The sequence below is a fragment of the Mustela erminea genome, chromosome 1, assembly GCF_009829155.1.
Source record: "Mustela erminea isolate mMusErm1 chromosome 1, mMusErm1.Pri, whole genome shotgun sequence".
Lineage (NCBI taxonomy): Eukaryota > Metazoa > Chordata > Mammalia > Carnivora > Mustelidae > Mustela > Mustela erminea.
Window position 1 is genome coordinate 1,565,386 of NC_045614.1, and position 21,481 is coordinate 1,586,866.

The 21,481-nt window shown below is 65.4% G+C and overlaps 2 protein-coding genes across 5 annotated transcripts; both read right to left on the minus strand.

Annotated features, from left to right (window-relative positions):
* Window positions 1-141: 141 nt before the first annotated feature.
* TIMM13 (translocase of inner mitochondrial membrane 13) lies at window positions 142-794 on the minus strand. Its single transcript, XM_032359095.1, has 3 exons — window positions 603-794; window positions 449-517; window positions 142-310 (listed from the first exon to the last, which is right to left on the minus strand). The coding sequence occupies exons 1-3, from the start codon at window positions 720-722 to the stop codon at window positions 212-214; spliced, it is 288 nt and encodes a 95-aa protein (XP_032214986.1). The 5' UTR covers window positions 723-794; the 3' UTR covers window positions 142-211.
* Window positions 795-1,077: 283 nt separating this feature from the next.
* Window positions 1,078-20,878, minus strand: LMNB2 (lamin B2). Of its 4 annotated transcripts, none has more exons than XR_004289210.1 (13): window positions 20,553-20,878; window positions 13,699-13,835; window positions 8,687-8,843; window positions 8,315-8,440; window positions 6,130-6,300; window positions 5,909-6,034; window positions 5,381-5,601; window positions 4,945-5,248; window positions 4,755-4,862; window positions 4,187-4,306; window positions 3,834-3,944; window positions 2,465-3,233; window positions 1,078-2,178 (listed from the first exon to the last, which is right to left on the minus strand). XR_004289210.1 is itself a non-coding variant. In XM_032358518.1 (12 exons), exons 1-12 carry the CDS (start codon window positions 20,841-20,843, stop codon window positions 3,192-3,194), a joined length of 1,914 nt encoding a protein of 637 aa, XP_032214409.1. In that variant the 5' UTR covers window positions 20,844-20,878; the 3' UTR covers window positions 1,078-3,191. The 4 variants fall into 4 exon arrangements, 2 of the variants coding, with proteins under 2 accessions (XP_032214409.1, XP_032214423.1); XR_004289209.1 differs by having other exon boundaries at window positions 1,078-2,217; XM_032358518.1 differs by having other exon boundaries at window positions 1,078-3,233.
* Between the last annotated feature and the right edge of the window lie 603 nt (window positions 20,879-21,481).

Sequence of the window (21,481 nt, forward strand, 5' to 3'; positions counted from 1 at the left end):
ACGGGGCGGGCTGCCGGCACTTGGCGCAGTCCCAGGCCCCCCCGACGCACGCCGCGCTCGCGGGCAGGCGGGAGGGGAGCAGCGTCCCGAGCGCCGCGGCGCCGGTCTCCTCCGCAGAAGCACGGGCAGGAAGGACGCACGAGCGGCCCCGCTTCGCAAAGGGCATTTATGGAAACGGAACGGGGGATGAGGGCCGGGCGCGGCGCCGGGGTCACATGTTGGCTCGTTCCCGCTGCAGCCGCGAGTTGTAGGCGCGGGACACGGTGTTCCAGGCGTCCATGTAGCGGTCCATGCACATGGCGATGCACTTCTGCAGGCGGGGAGGGGCGCGGCTCAGCTCCGGCCCGGGCAGCGGGCTGCGCACGCGCAGAGACCCCCCCACCGTGCGAGCGCACGCGCACGCGCACGCGCACGCGCAGCGGCCTCCCCGCGGCCCCGCCGGTCTCACCTGTTCCGAGTTGTCCAGGGAGCCCCCCGGCTTCCCGATGCACTTCCGGAAGCACTTGTCCGTCATCCTCTGTGGGGACACGCGAGCTCAGTCGCGACAGCCGCCCCCAGCGGACCCCACCGCCCTGGACGCCCGCCCCGGCCCGACCCCGGACCTGCAGCAGCTCCTGCGCGTTAGCCACGGCGATCTGCACCTTCACCTGCTCCATGATGAGCCCCGGGTCCAGCTTGCCGCCGCCGGAGCTCCCGAAATCGGAGCCGAAGCCACCCTCCATGGCTCCGCAAAGTCAACCGAACCGTGACCGCGTGCGCCGACCCGTACCCACGCCGGAAGTCGGCCGCCCAGGGCACCACGGGAAATGGAGTCCAGGTGTACTGGTAGCGGAGCCGGACTACAACTACCACAAGGCCGTGCGCCCTCCACCCGTGCGCGCAAGCGCGGGGTGCGAGCAGAGCGGGCTATGTACGCGAGCCCGTAGCTCGTCCCCCGCTCGCCCGGCAGGGGGTGCCGCGCATGCGCACGGGCCGGCAGGCGCGTCACGCGAGCCGGGGCGGAGGCTGGCCCGCGGTGGTGTCGGACGCCCGTCTCGTGCGGGGCCGGGGCGGCGTGGTCAGAGCGGACGCGGGGGCAGCAGTAAAACCGACTGTTTATTGGCGTGTCTTACAAAAGTGTCCGGTCGTAAAACGCGTATTACAAACACGGGAGAAGGGGAGGACCACACGTTTGGCATGCAAGTTCGCGGACGCCGGCCGGCCCCGGCCCCGGCCCACCCCCGCAGGTCGTGCTGGTGCTCCCGCGGGGGGCCGGCCCAGGGAACCGTCCCCGCGTCCTTTAAAGCGGCTTAAACCTAAGAATGCGGACAACTACGAGCTGCTTTCCGGGCCGGTGCGGACGCCCGGACCCCGCACGGCTCACCGGCGGCCCCCCGCCCCCTGAGCCCGTCACGCCCCCATCCGCACTGCCTGCACGACCCCGGCCCCACGCTCCCGGGGCCTCCGCCTCTGCAGTCCAGGCCCGCAGTGGGCAAGGCGGGGTGGGGGTGAGGGATGCACAGCCTGCGGCTCTCCTGGGGAAGGTCCTGCGTGGGGCGGGGCGGGCTCCCCAGGGCCCCCCAGAAAGGCGGGGAATGGTGGGGAGCCGTTTCCGTCCGCGAGAAAGACCGACCTCGGGCCTGGGTACCGGGCAGCCATGGAAAGAACTAGACCTCAAGCAAGGGGCTGCGGCCAGATTCTCGGTGCAGAAGCCTTGACCCTCCGGCCACAAGCAGGTTCCGAGGGACGCGCGACCGGCCGCCCGAGGCGGGAGGCAGGCGTGCTGCGGACCTAGGGCGGCTTCGGTCGAGCTGGGAAGGGCCGGACGCGGGCTGCTTGTAAACGGGCTGCCTTCTGGGGGCAGCTGCCTCCGTGGCTCAGTATGACGTCTTTAAGACTTGAGCTGCGCTTTCTGAAGGAATTTGCCGTCTGGGGCCTCAGGGGTCACCGAGATGGCCCCCCTCAACTCCAGCCCCTGGGGGGGGGGGCTGTCCCAGGGACGCTGGCATGAGGCCTGAAGCGGGATCCGGCAATCTGAGTACTGACCAATGTAAAAAAATAAATATCCATTAAAAAAATAACTTCTGTGTATCTGTGTGGGAGGGGTACACACGGTGAGGGACCACCGAGGCGGCATGGCAGCCGGGAGCTGGGTCGGGGGTCCTGGAGCCGTCCTGTGGAATCAGCCGGCACTGGCCTCTGAGAAACAGCATTTCAGCGAGAAGGTCGCCACGGAAGCTAGGACAGACAGCAAGACACACACACAGCATACGGGACAGTGTGGGGGTCAGGACTCAGCCCCATGCACAAGGCACAGAGTGGGAGACCAGCTTGCGGGTGGCCCAGTGGCTCACCATCAAGTCCCCCTCTTCACTGAGGGAGGGCAGGAAGTGGCTGTGCCCTGTGGACAGTGGCTTTGAGACCCGGGGGACACTTGCTTCCCAGGTGATCCCACTACCCCTTCCACCTGTCCCCTGGCCATTACCTGGTGACAAGTCTCCAAACGGAGCTGTCCCTGTTCCCCGGGTTTCCAGCTCTCTCTCCTGCCTCGTGGTCCTGCAAGCTTAGGAACTGCACTACAGAAAGCTCCAGAAACCCAAGGGCCAGCCAGCCAGAAGGGAAAAGCCAGAAAGGAGGTGTGGCCTGCGGCAGCTCTCCATCACACCAGGAAGTACACCAGAGCCCCAGAGCCCAGGCCGAGCATCAAAACCCACACCCAGGTCCCTGCCACACCTGCGGCCGGGCCACCAGAATGCCACAGGGGATGCGCCTGCCGCCCCCCAGGTCAGAACCTGGCTTCTGGACTGGGCTCTTAAGGAGCTTCACTGGACACGGCAGCCCTGCTCTCCGTGCACTAGAGGCCACAGGGCGGGCCCCAGCAGCCAGTGTGCGGGGGAGGCAGAGGGACAGTAGTCCCTAAGCCCAGCCAGGCCCGGTCTTCCGGCCTCCACACCCAACCCCCGTCAGCCATTCCGTCCCCGGCCTCGAATTCAACCAAATGGTGAAATGGGGCACCAAAAAAATGTCTGGCCAGTGGTGATGAGAAGTGTCCAAAGGAGCCCACCCGCAGGAAAGACCCCAGAGACCCGCCCCGCATTCTGGCAGTACGCTTAGAAATCCTCTAGAAATGTATCAAGGAGTAAAGACAGCCAATGATAGAAAAATAGTTTTCAGTGGCTCTGGGTAAAGACAACTGATGAGGCGCGTCCCGTTCACATCACGCGGCAGCCTCTCGAGGTGGTCCTGGGGTCCCCCTGGAAAGAAAGGCCGGCAGCCTAAGAGGAACGCGCAAGCACACTGGGCCACGCAGCTCCCACCCCTGGGACACTGGCTCCCAGCAAGCTGATGGGGCCAGCAGCTTCACCCTCAACTGTCCCTGTACCAGAACCTTCCACGTCTGCCTTGCTTCTGTTCCGAACACACAGGCCGTCACAACTTAAAGGTCAGACACCAGGCGTACCATGCAGAGGGGCTGCAGCCGGCCCCAGGTCTCAGGAGGCGCCCCCCCAAACCCATCACTGAAGCCCGGGGATCCCAGGCAGGAGGAGCAGTGGCCTCAGAGCCCGCTCGGGGCTACACCGGTGCCGCCTGGCAGTGTTTGGGGTTCAACACCCCACTCCTGGGGGCCCTGGGCCACAACCCTGAGGTCCACACAGGGGCAAGAGCCAGGAGGCGAGGGCAGTCCCGCCACAGGCCGTCTCTGGCAGTGGGCGGTGTGGCCTGGGGTCGGCTGGCGGGGGAGGCCGGGGCGGTGGCCAAGCAGCAGGCGGGCAGCACGGCCCTGGGGACCCGGTGGGCAGGCGTGCACGTGTGCGCCGAGGGCGCGTCCACGTGTGCCACCCGGGGGCCGCTACCTGTTGATGGAAAAGATCCTCCTCGCCGAACTCCGCGGCCTCCTCTCCCTCCTCCCCGTTCTCCGTCTCCCGCGCCACCGAGGACTGCTTCACGGTTCTCATGGCCACCTCCTGCGCAAGAGAAAGGCCGCGAACGCTGGACCCCTTGGGCAGCGGGGGCCCCTCCGTCTCGGTGACGGGCAGGCGGACGCTCTGGCCGAGAGCCACATCCCGCCGAACCCCAGATCGCGCGCTCCCTGGCCTGCGCACCCTACTGCACCCGGCCTGTGGTGTAGTGAGGGTGAGGCAGGGAGCCTCCAGGAGGGACCCCAGGGCAAGGAGACGGTGGCCCCCAACAAGGCGCGGGCACCTACCTCCCCGTCGGCGTTGACCAGGACGGTCCGGAAGCTCTGGCCCGTGCCCCAGCTGTCCTGGCTCTTCCACACGAGCGTCGAGGGGGGGCTGTGGGCCACTCCCGCACCAGCTGCCCACACCTGGTGACACCGAAGGGCCTCCCCATCAGCACTGGCTCTGGGCCCAGTACCTGCCACCAGTTAGTTCCCAGTCCCTCCCCCCTGGGTCCCGCTGACGGAGGACAGTTGAGTGTACAGGGGACACCAAGGTCCAGTGCCCAAGGACTCATGTCAGCAAACACAGGCTGAGCAGTGAGCAGAGGCCCATCAGCCTCAGGGGTCTACACCCGTGATCTTCTGTCTCTGCCAGCGCCCGCCAGCCCAGACCCTCTCCCACTGTGGGAGGCTGACAGGTCACCCCAGGGCTCCCCAGGGCTCAAGGGACAGTCCAAGGGCCCAACGGCACACAGGTGGCCAGTGACAGGGCACAGCTGTTGTCAGAGCCAGCCCCCCCATCCCACAGCACTGCCTGCTTCCCAAGAACCCCCCACACCGCAGCCCGCACCGCCGGCCTCCCACAGCCACCTACCGTGACCGTCTGGCCGGCTCGCAGCACGTACTTGGGCGTGAACTTGTAGGAGATCTCCTCCCCTTCCAGGATCTGCCTCTTGATCCTCCAGTTCCCCAGAGACTGGTCCTGGCACAGGGGACACCGCGCCTGACGCACGGCTCGGGGAGGGCGCCCCCAGCTCCGCGCCGCAGCCCGGGACGCCCCTCACCTTGTCCGAGCTGTTCTTCAGCTGCACGAACCTGCCCTCCAGGTCGATCTCGCCGATGCTGACGCCGCCCGAGGCCGAGGCCTGCTGCGCCAGGTGGAAGCTGGTGGTGCTGCTGCTGCTGCTGCTGCCCGTGCCGGTGCCGGTGCCGATGCCGCTCGAGCCCGCGCCCGGCGACTCCTCCGCCTCCAGCCGCTTGCGCTTGCTGCGGCCCGAGCGCCCGGCCGTGGACACGCTGCTGCTGCTGCTGCTCGACGTGGCCCGCGACACGGCGACCCGCGACGATGGGCTGGGGGTCAGCTTCAGCCTGTGGACGGAGGGGACCACGGGCCCGACACACTCGCTAGCCCAGGGGGGCGGGGGTGGGGTGGGGCTTCTCGCCCGGCCCCGCCCCTCCGTCCCTCCCGCCCGGCCCGCCCCCTCCGCAGAGCACGCCCACCTCTCCTCCTCGCCCTCCAGGAGCTTGCGGTAGGCGCTGATCTCCATGTCCAGCGCCAGCTTGACGTCGAGCAGCTCCTGGTACTCGGCCAGCTGCTGCTGCATCACGTCCCGCATCTCGGTCATCTCCTGCTCCTTGGCGTCCAGCATCTTGCGGAACTTGTCCCGCTCCCCAGCCATGGTCTCCTCGAGCTCGCGAATCCGGTCCTCCGCGGCACTGGCCTGGCGGGCGGGGGGGTCCGGGCAGCCGGGTCAGGCCGGCCTCTGCGGGTCAGGCCGAGAAGCGCACCGGGCTGCGCGGCTCTTCCCCGCCTGCTGCGGACGCGGGCGGGCACCGACGGCGGGCAGGAGGCCTTGGTGGGGTGGGGCCGGGGGGCTCCGGAGGCCCGTGGGCCCTACAGCCCCGCGGGCCAGGAGGGAAGGGGTGCTGCGTCACCCACGCTGCCGTTCCGGCTCGTCTACACCCGACGCCGGGAGGGCGGGCCCGCAGCAGCAGCAGGCCCGCGGCGGGGCAGGCCCCGGGAGTCACCTGCTTCTGGAGGCCAGACAGCTGGTAGCTGAGGGACTCGAGCCGCACGCGCGCTTCCTGCAGCTCCTCCCGGGCGGCGCTGGCGGCCTTGTCGTTCTGGTCGGAGCTCAGCTTGGCGCTGTCGAGCTGGACGGACCCAGACAGAGGTGTGAGGGGCCGGCCGCGGGCAGGGAGCCCCCGCCGCCCCCCGCCGCCCCCCGCCGGGCCCCGCTGCCCCGCACCTTGGCCTGGTAGGTCTGCTCCAGCTCCAGCTTGTACAGGCGCACCTGCTCGTCGTGCTGGCTGCGCAGCTCGTCCAGCGCCTGGGCCATCTTGAAGTCGTACTCCTGCTGCCTGCTGCTGTCCACCTCCACCAGGCGGCGCTCGTGCCGCCGCCGCGTCTCCCGCACCTCCTGCGCGGGCCGAGGTCAGTGCCTCGCCCTGGGCCCCGCACCCCCGCCTCCGCGACCCCGACTCTCCCCCCTCCCCGAGCCCCAAGTCCACGTGGGCGCCCAGACCCCGGACCCGCGGCGGAGTCACGGCCACCAGAGCGGACCCGGCCCGGCATCCCCCACTGGCAAGCAGATAAATAAAACGTGCCCCCCCCCCCCCACAGGGGCACTACCCGGCCGCGACCGGGGGCCAGGCGCCCCCACGCGCTGCCCCGGGACGGCCCCAAGCCCAAGGCCGCAGGGAGGGAAGCAGACACAGGAGGACGCCCGGGGCGTGAGTCCACGCGGGTGACCCGCCCAGACCAGGACGGGAAGGGGGATCGAGCCGCTGGGAGGAGGGGGGTTGACGGCTGACCGGACCGGGTTGCTTTGGGGCCGACAGAACGGCCTAGAGTTAGAGATGAAGTCTGTGCAGTTCTGGAAACCAGCCGAACTGTACACCTTACAAGTTTTGTAGAACAGGAACGTTCCAATAAAGCTGCTGTTACAGGAACTCCTGACAAGGGCTCCTGGGGGGCTCATGCAGGCGGGCACCGACTCTGGTTTCCGCTCACATCATGACCTCGGTGGTGGGATCCGGCCCCACGTCCAGCTGTGCACTGGGGGGCCCAGCCTGAGACTCTCGCCCACTCCCGTCCGCGCTGCCTCTCCCCTGCGCGCACACTCAGGCGCTCCTCTCACCCCCTCACATAACTCAGGAATAAAATCTTAAAGAATTCCTGCTGAGCCCATCCCAGGTACCTGGGGACAGAAACACAGAGACCCAGGCCTCAGGACAACGGCCGCACACCACGGCGACACGGAACCCAGCGGGAGGTCCGGCCCCGGAGCACAGCGGCCCCAGACACAGCTGCGGGCGGAGGGCGCCGTCCCCCAGCCTTGGGCTCGGAGAGGAAGAGAAACTCGCTCCGCACGGCCGGCCGTCACTCACACTGTGCCATCAGCTTGTAAGACCAAGAGGACCGCTTCTCAAGGAAGCCGGTCCTGTTCTCAACCCGTGAACCTCGGGGAACACAGGACCAGGACACCCACCTTCACGGCAGCCCCCGTGGGGGCTCCCCGCCAGGAGCTCCTGGCCACCAGCCTCAGGGAGCCCCACCAGGAGCCCTTCCAGGGTGTCCTGCGGGCTCCCCTCACAGGTCCCCGCATGGCTCTCTTCCTGGGATCCTTCCTCACAAGTACGGACCCCCTCAAAGCCTCAGGGTCTCCAGCAGATGCCTTCAGGGCTTCCCGCAGGGGCTGCCCCCTAGCTGTCCTGGCCCTGGCTCTCAGGGGCCCAGGCTGGAGCTGGAGCCCACTCCTCAGCTCTATGGGCATCGTTCCCGCCAGCCCCCGCCCCCGCCTGCCCCCGGGGCACTGACTGCAGGAAGCTGCAGCCCCCAGGGTTCCGTTCTGGGCTGTGACAAGACAAAGAGCTCTGTGATGCTGAGCAGGGAGGGGCCCCGATGCCACATCCCCCCCGGAAGACACAGAAACCCCAGCTCTAGCTGCCAGGAGGGCAGGTGGGCCCACCATACCCCAGAGCCTGGGGCCAGGGATTCCGAGCCTGAGTGGGGGGCCCCGGAAGCAAGGGACGCGGATGGGCCCCCCCGCCCTTTCACAGAGAGGGTCTGCCGCGTGTTCAACGGTGGCGCCCCAGAAGATGTGCCCATGTCCGAATCCCCAGAAGCGGGAGTGTGATCTTATTTGGAAAGGGGGCTTTGGAGATGGAATCTATAAGAGTCTCCAAATCAGAGCTTCTGGATCGTGCCGGTGGGCCCTAAACCAATGACAAGTGTCCTCACGAGAGACAGGAAGCACGTGAAGACAGAGGCACACGTGGAGGGGTGCGGCCACAAGCCTGGGGGGCACCTAGAGCCCCCGGCCCCGGGGCTGGGAGAGGCAGCAGGACCCTCCCCCGGATCGGGGTCCTGTGCTCCAGGAGGTGGCAGGACGCCGCCAGCGCCGTGCGGGGTGCGAGCCGCCCCGGACCCACCTCCTCGAAGACGTTCCTGCGGAAGCCGAGCTCCTCCTGCAGACTCTGGCAGCGGTTCTCCAGGTCCACGCGCATCAGCGTCTCCTTCTCCAGCTGCTTTTTGGCCACCGCGTGACCGTCCTCCGCCTGGGACACAGGACAGAAGCTGAGGCGACAGTCTGTCTGCCGCACCGTGTGGCCTCTCGGGGCCCAGAGATCCCCTTACACAGACACACACACACACACACACACACACTCCCAATAGGGAGCGTCAAGGGCTTGGGGACCGGTGGCCACCGGCATCCTGGTGGCCCTGGGCCACTCCCCCACGACAGGACGTCCGGCCACCGCCCCAGACCCCGGTACTCGCCACTGGGGCTGCTGGAACCGCACCTTAGCCAGCTGGGCCCGCAGCTCGGCCACGTCGCCCTCCAGGCTGCGCTTCTCGCTGAGCGCGGCGGCCAGCTCCGCCTCCCGCCGGTGGGACAAGGACTCCAGATCCCTCACGCGGCCCTGAGCCGCCGCCAGCTCGCCGTCCCGCTTCTTGGAGCTGCGAGTCAAGGGCGGGCGTTAGCAGGGAGCGGGCGGGGCGAGCCGTCGGGGGGCGATGGCGGCCTCTGGCAGCGCCAGGAAGCCCTGGACCGGCTCCCTCCGGCCTCTGAGCCACGGGCACCTCCCGAGGTAACATAACAGGGCCTGGGCCGTCGGCACAAAAGGCGTCCCTTCCTCAGACCCGCTCTGCACATCAGGACTCCGCCAGCTGACAAGTAGAGCGCTCAAAAAGACCTCAGGAAAGAGCTAAGGTTCCTTTTAATTTAATGTCACTTTTTTTTTTTTTTTTTGGACAGATCACAAGCAGGCAGAGATGCAGAGAGAGAGGGGGAAGCAGGCTCCCCGCTGAGCAGAGCGCCCAACGCAGGGCTCGATCCCAGGACCCTGAGACCATGGCAAAGGCTTCACCCACTGAGCCACCCAGGTGCCCCTTTAATGTCATTTTGTGTAATTTCTGGACATGGGGAGGGATCACGTAGGGCAGAACGATGTTTAAAAAAACATAGAATTTAGTAAAGTTGCAGGTTAAAATGCTGCCCTTTGAAAAGTTGATCTCGCTCGTAAACTTAATACGCTTCTCCAAGCAGGTTCAGCTGACGCCCCAGGAGACGATTTCCGCGACATTAAAGAGGCAAACAGATTCTTTAATGCCCAGCTGTCTGCAGCGCGGGCCTGGGGCCTGGGGCTCCTGGTCGTTTCTCAAAGAAATTCGCCACCTTCTAGGAGTTGAGTGCGCGCCACCCCCCACCCAGGAGCCAAGGGAGCCGTCCCCAGCAAGGGGACAGTCTCCCCCAAGTGCTGCTCACACAGGGGCGCTATGGGGGGCAAACAGCATCCCTGGGGCCAGCCCCCCAACCGCACACCCAGTGAGAACTGCTGGGGACGCAGCTTCGGCTGCACGAGGCGGGAGCGGGGCGGATGGCATAGGGACCCGTGGCTTCGGCCGCCAAGCTGCCGTGTCCTCAGCAGCAGCCCTAGAACACAGAGCGCCAGCCGCGCCTCTGACCACCATCCTCCATGAGGGTCTCGGGGTCCCCGCAGTCCTCACCCCTGAGCTTATGCCACATGATCCTGGCTCTCCTGCCCGCGGCGGGACCGAAACCCTAAGCCCCAGGAGCAGCTTCTGCAGGGCTTTGGGAAAACGAGTTCCTCGTCTGAACCCGTCACCGAGAGCCTGCTTTGTGGGGACGGCCCCCCTCGCGCCAGAGATGCACCTGGGAGCACCGGGCTCTCCTGGTGCGGAACTTTCTCGTGGGAGGAGCCGACAGTGAAGCCCGCAAACCCCATCAGGAGGGCAGAGAAGGGGGAGGGAAGGGAGGGAGGAGCCCGAGCCCCGAGGGAACCCCGTGGGAACCCCGTGGGAACCCCACTTGCAAGGCGCACAGCCCTGCCCGGGGTCGCCCTGGAACAGACCTGGATGAGGGGAGCATTAAGAACGAGCCAGATCAAGGGGCGCCTGGGGGGCTCAGTGGGTTAAGCCTCTGCCTTTGGCTCAGGTCGTGATCTCAGGGTCCTGGGATCGAGCCCCGCATCGGGCTCTCTGCTCAGCGGGGAGATTGCTTCCCTCTCTCTCTCTGCCTGCTTCTCTGCCTGCTTGTGATCCTGTCTGTCAAATAAATAAATAAAATCTTTGGGAAAAAAAAAAAAAAAGAACAAACCAGATCCGTTATTTCCAGGAGAGCACTCAGGCAGAGGAAGCAGAAGTGCAAAGGCCCTGGGGTCAGGTGTACCTGGCAAGTTTAAGATCAGCCACAAAGCCAGGGTGACAGGAACAGAGGCATCAGGTGATGTGGAAAATGTTTTTTGTTTTTTTTTTAAGTTCATTTGAATAATCTCTAAACCCATCGTGGGGCTTGACCAAATAAGCCCAACACATGCTCTCCCGCGGGGGTGAACCTGCCACCTTGATGCAGAAAATCTCTAAACACCTTTAGCCAACATTCACATTCTGCCAAACTACACAGAACAGCCCAGAAAGCAGGGGCGCCAGGGACTCCCACGGGCCACGTCTCCCGAGCATCAGGCTGAACGCGGCTTCCTCATCTGTGGGCCAGTCCTGGAGGGTTGCGTGGGAGCATGTGACCTATCGGTCGGGTCCTCCACGCAGCCACCCACGCTCCTGTCCTGGCCGGGATGTGCTGATAAACGGGTTAGGAAGAGAACCCACTCGACCTAAGTGCGGCCGGCTCCCTGCTCGGGAAGGGCTCCTGCGGCTCCTGCGGCGGGACAGGAAGTGAGGGCACGGAGCCTGGTACCTGCAGCCTCTGCTGGCCAGAGAGCGGCCGCCAGACAGGAGGCCTTCCCAGGGGAGCAGGGGCCTCTGCTGAAAGTGATGGCCCAGACGTGCAGAGTCCCTACTGCCAGCCCCGCTGCACTGGCCGCTCCTTGTGTCCTGTCTGCCGCCCGCCACGCCCAGCACCAGGCCGAGGGAAGCGGCGGACAGAAGCCGTCACGGAGCCATGGGACCGGCCTCTCTCAGCCACGGCTCCCCTGACGAACCTGTTCTGGGTGCGGAAACATCCCAGTGGCTGGGACAGAATCCCAGCGTGGACGACATCTGATGACTCTGGGGGGACATCCACGAGAGGCTTGTGGCCTCCAAAGCCCAATCCTGCCGGTGTCTCCGGCATCCACTGTGAGTTTACGGAAGGCCGTGTGGGTGCTCACACCGGCCACTCAGTCTGTCTGGGGGAAGCCTGCTGCAGACTTATACTTTTCTCCTTAAACTAGCGTGCATTTTCCACTTTGTCGCCAGTGAGCACCTGGGACCACAAAGCAGGAAAAATCAAGACTTCTCGGCCTAGACAAGGAGCCACACCCAGAGTCCCAGGCATGTGGAGGCTTCTGGAATCCTCAGGGGCCACAGGGAAAGCAGTGCTGACCCTGGAATTACCTCAATCCTCCCCCAGAAGCACAAATCCTTTTTCTTTTTTTTTTTTAAGATTTTATTTATTTATTTGACAGAGAGAAATCACAAGTAGGCAGAGAGGCAGGCAGAGAGAGAGGAGGAAGCAGGCTCCCCGCTGAGCAGAGAGCCCGATGCGGGGCTCGATCCCAGGACCCTGGGATCATGATCTGAGCCGAAGGCAGCGGCTTAACCCACTGAGCCACCCAGGCGCCCCACACAAATCCTTTTTTAATTAAAAAACCTACCATGGGGCACCTGGGTGGCTCAGTGGGTTAAGACTCTGTCTTCGGCTCAGGTCATGATCTCAGGGTTCTGGGATCGAGCCCCGTGTCGGGCTCTCTGCTCAGCAGGGAGCCTGCTTCCCACCCCCACCCACCCCCACCCCCTCTCTCTGTCTGCCTCTCTGCTTACTTGTCATCTCTGTCTGTCAAATAAATGAATAAAATCTTCAAAAACAAAAAATCTTCAAAAAAACAAAAAAATCCTATGAAACTGGTGGGCTACAGTCTACCCTGGGTCTAGCATCACTCCCTGGCCGAGGACCAGGCTCCGGACCCCGCGGGGCCACCCCGCGCGCGCTTCCGCTCCGGTGGCTCTCCACGGAGGGACCCCCGCGGCACATCCCTGAGCCAGAGCTGGGCTGAGGCCACACACCGTGGGGCTCCGAGTCTGGGACGTTCTGGAAAAGGCAAGACCGCGGTGGCCCGGACGGGACAGGACGGAGGGACGGGGGAACACAGGATCTTTAGGGCAGCGAAGCCATAAGGGCGGACGCGTCTTCGTGACGCAGGTGTCCGAGCTCGGGGAAGGCACCTCCCGCCGGGAGGGAAGCCTAACGTGGACTCGGGCTCCGGTTAGTGACGCTACATGGGTGCCGCGTGTGGGTCAGGACGGCGGAGCTCGCCCGCTACTGGGTGGGGAAACCAGAGCAGAGACTTTGGAAGCTCTCCTAGACACACAAAACTGCCTACACCCAAACATGGAAGGGAAGGAAAACATCCCACAAACGCGAAGGTGACTCTGTCGGCAGCCGGGACTGGGAACCGGGACTCGGTCCGGGTCCCTGCCAACCTGAGGGATCCTGGACAAGCCTGGCCCGGTCTGCCACCCCCAACACACACACTGAGGCGGGGACAGTGACAGTCCAGCCCTGGTCACGTGTGGCCGCCTGGGGTCGTCGTGGCGTCATGGTGTCCTCTACCCAGTACTAGTGCCATCCCCGCCACGGCACCTGGCTGGCCACGCCGTGCGCACGGGCCTGTCTCAGGAGCAGCCAGAAAAGACACAGCACTTCGGAAGAGAAAAGGCTGGGCCCGAAGGCTGCCGGCCCGGCCCAGCGGGGACCGCAGCCCGGATGTGGGGGGGGACGGAGGCGGGCGGCCCCACAGCCCCACAGGAGCCTTGGAGGATGAGGGTCCCCACGCCACACGTGAGGCAGTGCACCAAGGTCTGTGGGGGCCCGCGGCCTGGCGGTGGGGAGGGGGTAGCACACCAGGGGCTCCCAAACCCAGGGCGGAGAGGGGAGGCTGGGCTGCGTGGCCCGGGGCTGTCCTTTCCCTGAGGGAATTGGGGGAGCCACTCAGGTCTATTTTTTATTTTTTATTTCTTAAAGATTTTATTTATTTGATACAGACCACAAGTAAGCAGAGAGGCAGAGAGAGAGGAGGAAGCAGGCTCCCCGTGGAGCAGAGAGCCCGATGCGGGACTCGATCCTAGGACCCCGAGATCATGACCCGAGCCAAAGGCAGAGGCTTTAACCCGCTGAGCCTCCCAGGCGCCCCAGCCACTCATGTTTAAAAGCTTCCCTGGGCTGAGTGATTCTGAGGGACCAAAGGTGGTGGGAAGGGCCGGCTGGAGGCCCGGGCCACAGAGCACCCCCCTGCCAGCGGCCAGCCCGCCCGGCCCGCACGACGGTGTCCGGGGTGCCCGAGGGCCGCACGCCTACCCCTTGTTGGCCTCCTCCAGCTCCGCCTTCAGCTTCCCCAGCTCGATCTGCAGCCGTGCCCGCTCCCGCGCAGTCTCGTCCAGCACCCGGCGGGCGTCCGCCAGCTCCGACTCGTACAGCGTCTTGATGCCGCTCACCTGCGGGGTGGCAGCCAGGCCCAGGTCAAGGACAGACCCCCTTCCCCACCGACAGCGGGCCCTCCCCGCCTGGACACGGCTCCTCCCGAGGCCCCCAACCCCCACCCCAGGGGCACCCCAGGGGCACCCCAGCCGCCCGAGCTCTCCGGGTCCCGGGTCCCCCGCCAGCGGCGCACACAGCTCATGCTTCTCGCCGCCTTCTCGTACCCAACCTTCCCCCGCATCTGCACGCAGAGGGCCAGGCACGGGTGTTAAAAACATCTGGAACCAAACTAGGGCCGGGAGAGGGCCCCTCGGACCCCTAGGGCGGCCAGAGTCAAAGAGACAAAGAGTAATAAACGCTGGCGGCGATACCGGGAAACCTCAGGCCCCAGCGGGCAGCGGGGCAGGAGTGGGAAACGGGCCGGCGCCGGGCAGCCAGGTGGGCAGCGGACCCTGGAACCCAGCGACCCCACAGCTGGGACCTCCATGCCCGGAGAAGCAACACGCGCGTGCACACGAAGCTGTGCGTTCGCAGCTCGGCCCACTGCAGCCGGGAGGTATCAACGAGCCCAGCGTCCTCCCGCCGACCGGCAGGTGCACACAGCGCGTCCCCACACGCACGAGCGTCCCTGGCCACCAGCAGCAGCGGGGCCCCCACGCGCTGCCCCGGGGACGGATCGCAAGCCCACGACGCGCAGGGACGGAACCAGACACAGAAGGGCACGTGGGGTGTGAGTCCACGCATGTGACACGCCCAGACCAGGCTCCCCCACGGACGGGAAGGGGACTCAGGGGTGCTGAGGGGGCTGGGCGTGACGACCGATGGGGACGGGGCTTCGTTTGGGAAAGCGGCCACGTCGGAGGGGACGGCTGTGCGCCTCTCCCCACACACCAGCCGCTGAGCTGCGGAGCACCGGAATCACAGGCGCCGGGAACTCCAGCTCAGTGACCTGCAGGCGCAGAGGACGACACAGAGCCGCTGCTCCAAGCGGCACCACGTCGCCTCCCACGAAACCACACGCCAGCAGGTGGGGGGGCGCGGGAGTGGCCGGGAACCCTCCTCCCACAGGAAGGCCCCAGGGCGGAGGGGGCTGCCTGGAGCGGCCAACGACCTGCCGCACGTCAGGTAAGCAGCATCCCGCTGCCCAGGGACAAGGGGCCTCCGGGGGCGGGGGGGGGGGGGTGCGCTTCAGAAGAGTTGGGGTTTTCACAGCCAGGCTGAGCCCCCCCCCACTGGCCTGGGCATCCTGGGCCTCAAGACAGCAGCTCCCAGTCACTTCATCCCACAGGTGAGACGGGGTGTGGGCTCCTGGCCCGATCTCACAGATGGGGAAACTGAGGCATGGAACAGGCAACTGGTCTCTGCAGACCCATCACGTGCAGGGCAGAGGGTGTCCACTGGGGGCGATTCCAAGAGGAGGACGCGCGATGGGGGGCGGAGACAACCTCCTCCCTCCTGTCCCCGGGCTGCGGCCGCCACCCCCCCAGGACAGCAAGGCTCCTCCCCCGCACAGAGGGGGTCGCCTGTGGCCACACCCGGTGTTTGCACCTCTGGGACCTGGATTCTGGAATCAGGCTCAGTTCACAAGTGACCGCTCCTGTCTCCAAGCGAGCGGGTTTACCGTGTGTCCTGGTTCTGCCTCCTGCCGATTCACCGTCTGGAACCCTCCGCAGCCTGAGGGAGCGCAAGATCCCCGGCCCCCAGCCCCACCCTTTCTCCCACACCTTCCCCTCACGGGGCAGGGGTCCCGGGGCGACTAGTGACCAACGACAGTCACTAAGGCCACCAAGCCCTGAGCCAGGCTGGGGCATAGGGCAGGAGAAGCCAGCAGTGGTGACACTGTACGTAAGTTCTCTCTTTTTTTTTTTTTAAAGATTTTATTTATTTATTTGACAGAGAGAGATCCCAAGTAGGCAGAGAGGCAGGCAGAGAGAGAGGAGGAAGCAGGCTCCCTGCTGAGCAGAGAGCCCGATGCGGGGCTCGATCCCAGGACCCCGAGATCATGACCCGAGCCGAGAAGGCAGCGGCTAAACCCACTGAGCCCCCCAGGCGCCCTGTACGTAAGTTCTTGATACTTCATTCCCAGTGGGGTTTTTGCACGACCTTTAATTTTTCTTTTAAGTAAACTCTACCCCCAACACGGGGCTCAGACTCACAGTTCTGAGACCGGGAGTCACACACGCCACGGATGGAGCCAGCCCGGTGCGCCACGGATTTTAATCTTTTAAACGTACCGTTAAAATATCATTGGGCCCACTGCCCGGCCTGACCATGAGGAAACAGCAGACTGACCCAAACTCCTGACCAGCGCTCCTCAGGGCTACCGGGGGACACCGAGCCCTGGGAAGCTCAGAAACACGCTCGGTCCAGAGGGGCCCGAGGAGACGTGACAGCTGAGCACTGTGAGGTCCCGAGGGCGTCCCGGGCCGGAGAAGCGGGGGACACTGAGGACCCCAAACAGCACAGGTGTGAGCCCGTGATGTCGCTACAGCGTCAACACCGGTAAAACCACTGTGACAGAGACAGGAGCGTGAGACGCCGACGGAACTGCTGGGGGACACGGACCCTTTACTGACTCCACAAGGCTGAGTAAGTAAAAACACATCGTACTGTTTGTCTCCACGCCTGAGACTTCGGGGCGCCCCTGGATTCGCTCGCCCTGACTGCTCTGGGCTCTGAGGCCACGCTCTCACAGTCCCCTCGAGTGTCCTGGCTCAGTCCCAGGTTCTGGGGCGCCTGGCTGGCCCCGTCCTGCAGCTCTCGGTCCCGGGGAGGAGGTGCGGGCCGCGCGGGCACAGGTTCCCGGACGCAAGTACGAGGTTCCCGCAGCGCTTCCCGCCCCGCCGCAGCGCGGAGCGGACGCTCGTGCCTTCGTCTTCCCAAGGCGCCTCCGCAGCGGGGCCGGGGGCTCAGGCCGCGGCAAACCCATCCCGCCCTCTGCGGGTCCAGCCTGCAGCCCAGGGTAGTTTCCACGTCAGTCCGTGGCTGAGGGGGAAAGAAACGAGCAGAGATTTTGCGACCCAGGCCGATGACAGGCATTCAGTGTGTGTAAATAAAGCTTTATTGGCACACGGCCTGGCCCGTTCCTGTATACAGTGTCTGCGGCAGCTTCCACTCCCACTGCTGAGTTGAGTAGCCACGGTGGAGACTTCCAGCCCCCAGAGCTGGAAACGCAGACTCCGGCCCTCCAAAGAACACCAGCCAACCCCGCTCTGTGGCCCTGGGACGATTCAGAAACCTCTTGTGGAGGACACACACACACAGAGCGTCTCTCAGAGCCCTAACAGGTGCTCTGCTGGCAGGCCCAGGCTGCCCGGCCCCTGTGACGGCCCCTGTGACAGCCGCTGTGACGGCCCCTGCAGAAGCCCGGCCACAGCTGACAGACCGATGGCTGGGCCTTTTGTTTTGTCTTTTACGGCATTATTCAAGCGCCAGGAATGAACAAATGTGTTAGCATGTGTTGGCCAGGGAGGGGGAGCATGGCGGGGGGGGGAGGGGTGTCCAGATAACCCGAGGTGGCCTTTCCCTGTTCCTGTGTCTCCGGGGGATGAACCCTTCCCAGCCGAGAACCACGGCTCTGCAGGAAATCCCGCGACACAGACAGCCGATTGGGCTACTTTCTCCCCCACAGCTCGCCGCGCCCCGCCCCTGCTCCCAGGGTCCACCCGGGGGACCCCCCTACCTGCCCCCACCCCCCAGCAGCAACAGGACACCTGGGCAGGTGAGAGAAAAGAAACTGAAGGTCGAAGGAACTTAACACCCAAGTGGGAGGCTCCTTGGAGAACTGCCTCTCCCTCCTGGCTCCCCCTCTCCCGGCCAGCACCCAAGACCTCGCTCGAACAGAAATCGAGCCTGGCCCCAGCCCTTCTGGAAGCCCTCCGGGGACAAGGGCACGTGGCTCTTCAGCACACAGTGGCTGCGGGACCCGTATGCGGCACGTGCGGGAGGGTGACAAGGGCTTGGAAGCTTCCGGCGTCCCTCGTGCACCTCCACTGTCCGGATTTTGTTACAGGCTTGTGGCACGCTTAGGACACGGTAAAAGGCATCTTCAAAGGGCTCCTTAAGTGGCTTCTCCTAATGGGATCTGAGGTTGGAACATCTCTGTGATGGGGTCATCCTGAGCACCAGGCGGGGATGGGAGTGAGCAGTACCCCTCCCCCGCCCACTCCACGGGCCAGGAGCGCCCCAGCGTGATGACCACCGTCCTCCTGGGGGAACCAGGCACCCGGCTCCGCCCACATCCCTCCTGGAGCCTCCGTCCAGTCCCAGCCCCCGCCCCGCTTCTGCCCACCCACCTCGCAGGGGCCCTCCAGCCTGGGCCCCACTGTAGCCAAGGCCACTACCAGGTTGCTTTGAAAGCCTGTGACAGCGCCCTGACACACACACACACACACACACCCCACGCCCCCTGCTCCAGCGCCCCTCCTTCCCCAGGCGCCAGCTCCCTCCACTGCCCAGTTCCCAGGGGCACTGATCACCTGGCCACAGGGGCAGCTGGAGGCTCCAGGAGAACCTGCTGGTGGCAAGTCCTCAGCTCCAGCCGGTAACCCGGCCCTCAGCCCGGGGAAACCCGGAGCCCCAGGCCTACCCCTGAGCCCACAGTGGGGCAGGTTTACCACTGGTGGCAACACATCCTTTGTTCCCAGGAGCCCTCAGAGACCGGGAGACCTCACCTCTCCAGCTGGGAAGGGAACGGCCCCTCCCCAGACCAGAGAGATCCAGGTCCCCAGGCCCTCCTGCTGGCGCTCTAGGTACAACACCCACTCAGCGCCCGGGGGCTCCCATGCCCACCAGGCCCATCACCCTCAGAGAGCTGCCTGCCATTACCGCACCTGCAGGAGGCCCATGCAAGCACAGGAGAAAGACAAGGCACCCCAGCAGGCAGGAACCGGACCCGCACCCCGAGTACCCCGGCGCCCCTCTGGAAGGTGGCCACCTGGTGGGGGGCTGCAGACAATTCTAGCCTCATGGGATTGATGACAAAACCTGCCCAAGGTCACACAGCCTGAAAGGACTTTGCGCGAGTGAGCATCGGAGCTCGAATCCAGCCCCCCACCCACTCCCGCAACACCGACAGCACCACCTTCCAGGGAAACTTCCTCCCCGACGTCACCCAGGCCACTTTCTGAGCCGTTCCCGTCCTGGCTACTGTTAAACAGGGGCAACAGAACCCACGGTTCCTCGGGGTGCCCATCCTTTATTCTACAGGACGCACATCAACAGGCCTGGCCAGCCAGCCAGAACAAAAGGGGGGCTGTCATCTCCATTTTACAGAAGAGGCACTGGGACCCAGGGAGTTTTAAATGACTTGCCCAGGGTCACCCAAAGGGTAAGTGGCTCCCAGAAATGACCCCCACAAGACTGTCACATGGCCCACGGTCAGGATAGGGGCCTGGCTCTCCTAGGGGGCCCTCGGGGGAACCACAAGGTGAGCACTCTCCCACCGGCCATCCTGATTCCTCGCAATCACACTTGGGTTTGGAAAGGGGCCAGCAGGGGTCCAGCCAAGTGAGAAAAGAGCCTGGGGCCCCTGGGAACTGGGGGAGAGTTGGGTTGGAGCCACAGTCCCCAAGCAAGGGAAGAACCCACCCAGGACCCCCAGACACAGGCCCTCCCATGCCCCTAGAGGGTGGGGGTTACCCAGCCCCTTCTCCCTCAGTCTGCAGTGAAGCCCTGGGACCCACCTGGAACCCCACACTTCCTGCTAAATCCCCAAGACCAGACATCTCTCCACCCCCACCAGGCTCCAGCCCATCCACCAAGTGGGTGCCCCAGGCCCCAAGTGAGAACCTCTCAAATTTCCCATGGGACCCCGAGGCTTCGGACCCCCTCCCCTCACGTGCCCACCTACCCCAGGTTCCAGTAAGAGATGGAGCCTACAGCCTAACCACCTCCCCAGCCCCTCAACACCCCAGAATTCATGCCAGGACCCCTGGAGAGTCCCGCAGAGAGCACCGTGGGCCCCCCCGGAGGCTCTCCACCCCTCCTCGGGGTCCCTTCTGAGAGCTTGAACTCAGGCTCCTCTGAGACCACAGAACCCCACCAGATTTCCTCCCGGGACGCCAGGACACCCTAACGTAGCCCGGAGACTCTCCGCCTCTCCCTCCGGGGCGGGCTTCCTCTGGCTCACACCCTCTCCGGCCAAGGGATCCCCAGATGCCCCCCGGCCACTCAGGGCTCGGGCCTGCCCCCCATCCACCAGTCGCACAAGGCGCCCCCGGTCCCTTGGGGGATCCCTCAGAGGACGGGTCTACCCCAGACCGCGCTCCTCACTCGGTGGGCTCACGAACCCCTCTGTGGGCCCCTCGGCGGGCGGGGCTTGTCCCAGGGCGCACCCCTCGCTCACAGGTCTCCCGAAAAGCCCCGGGAACCTTCGGTGGGCGGGGCCTGCTCTAGGGTGCGCCCCCCTCGTTCCGAGGTCCCCGAAAAATCCCTCGGACTCGGCACTCCGAGACTGCCCCAGTCTGCACCACTCGCCTGGGCCCCCCCCACCCCGAGACCTCTGACGACCCCCCCCTGTGGGCAGGGCCCGCCCGGCCTCCGAGCCTCACCCACGGGAGGTCCCCGAAGCCCCCCGGGTACCCTCAGAGGCCGAGGCCCAGCCCCGCGTGCGCCCCTAGGGCCCCCCGAAACCCCGGGGACCCCCCCCGGTGGGCGGGGCCTGCCCGGCCTCCCCTCTCGCGCACGGGGACCCGCGGGGACCCCCGAGGCCGGAGCCCCGGCTGCGCGCCCACCTCGCGCGTGGTCACCTCCTCCCTCTCGGAGATCTTGAGCAGCAGCCGGTCGTTCTCGAGCTCGAGCGCGCGGACGCGGTCGATGTAGTGCGCCAGGCGGTCATTGAGCTCGCGCAGCTCCTCCTTCTCCTGCAGCCGCGACAGGCGCGTGGGCGACAGCGGCGTGGCGGGCCCGCCCCCGCGGCCGGGCAGCGGCGTGGCCATGGCGGAGGTGGCGGCGGCGGCGGCGGCGGCGGCGGCGGAGCGGGGCCCGCGCGGCTCGGGACGGCGGCCGCGGCGCGGCGGGCTCATTCAATCCGCGCCGCCGACCAAGATGGCGCCCGGCGCCCGCCGCCGCGGAGCAGCCTGGGACTTGTAGTCTGTCGCGGCTGCGCGGGGCAAGCCGGGAGCTGTAGTTTCCCGCGCCGGCAAGGTTCCTCTCGCCTCCAGCGGGCTTCCCGCTCTGGGCATTGCTGTTGCTGAAACCGCCAGCGTTCAGGGCCAGGCCCCCGGACCTGCAACTCCCAGCTCGCCCCCGAGGGACAGCGGGCTTCTTTCCAGTGCCCACCTTCCCCACTTGTACAACCTCCCTCCCTCCTTGGAGTCCTATTAAAACGAAAGGTGAAGGGACCTCGCAAACACGCTCGGGGATGTCACTTACAGGTACGATCAAAATAAAATAATGGTAAGATAAGATAAATAACAGCTCACAGCGGCGCCAGGCTGGCTCAGCCGGAAGAGCATACGACTCTAGCGTTGTGAGTCCAAGCCGCCAGCTTGGCTGTAGAGATTACGAAAAAAAAAAAATTAATTAACTTAAAAAAAAATAACTGAGCTCGCAGATGCAGAGAACAGGTTGCTGGAGGTTGCCGGTGGAGGGGTGGGAGGTGGGCAGCACCGACGAAGCCATCAAAAGACACAAACTTCCAGTTATAAAATAAGTAAGTCCC

Coding starts and splice junctions, on each gene's coding strand:
- TIMM13 (XM_032359095.1), bottom strand. CDS start 722: ATGGAGGGTGGCTTCGGCTCCGATTTCGGGAGCTCCGGCGGCGGCAAG. Junction 518..602: donor ACGCGCAGGAGCTGCTGCAG/GTCCGGGGTCGG, acceptor GTGTCCCCACAG/AGGATGACGGACAAGTGCTT. Junction 311..448: donor CCCTGGACAACTCGGAACAG/GTGAGACCGGCG, acceptor CCCCGCCTGCAG/AAGTGCATCGCCATGTGCAT.
- LMNB2 (XM_032358518.1), bottom strand. CDS start 20,843: ATGAGCCCGCCGCGCCGCGGCCGCCGTCCCGAGCCGCGCGGGCCCCGC. Junction 4,307..4,754: donor GAGCCGGCCAGACGGTCACG/GTAGGTGGCTGT, acceptor CGGTGTCACCAG/GTGTGGGCAGCTGGTGCGGG. Junction 3,945..4,186: donor TGGTCAACGCCGACGGGGAG/GTAGGTGCCCGC, acceptor TCTCTTGCGCAG/GAGGTGGCCATGAGAACCGT.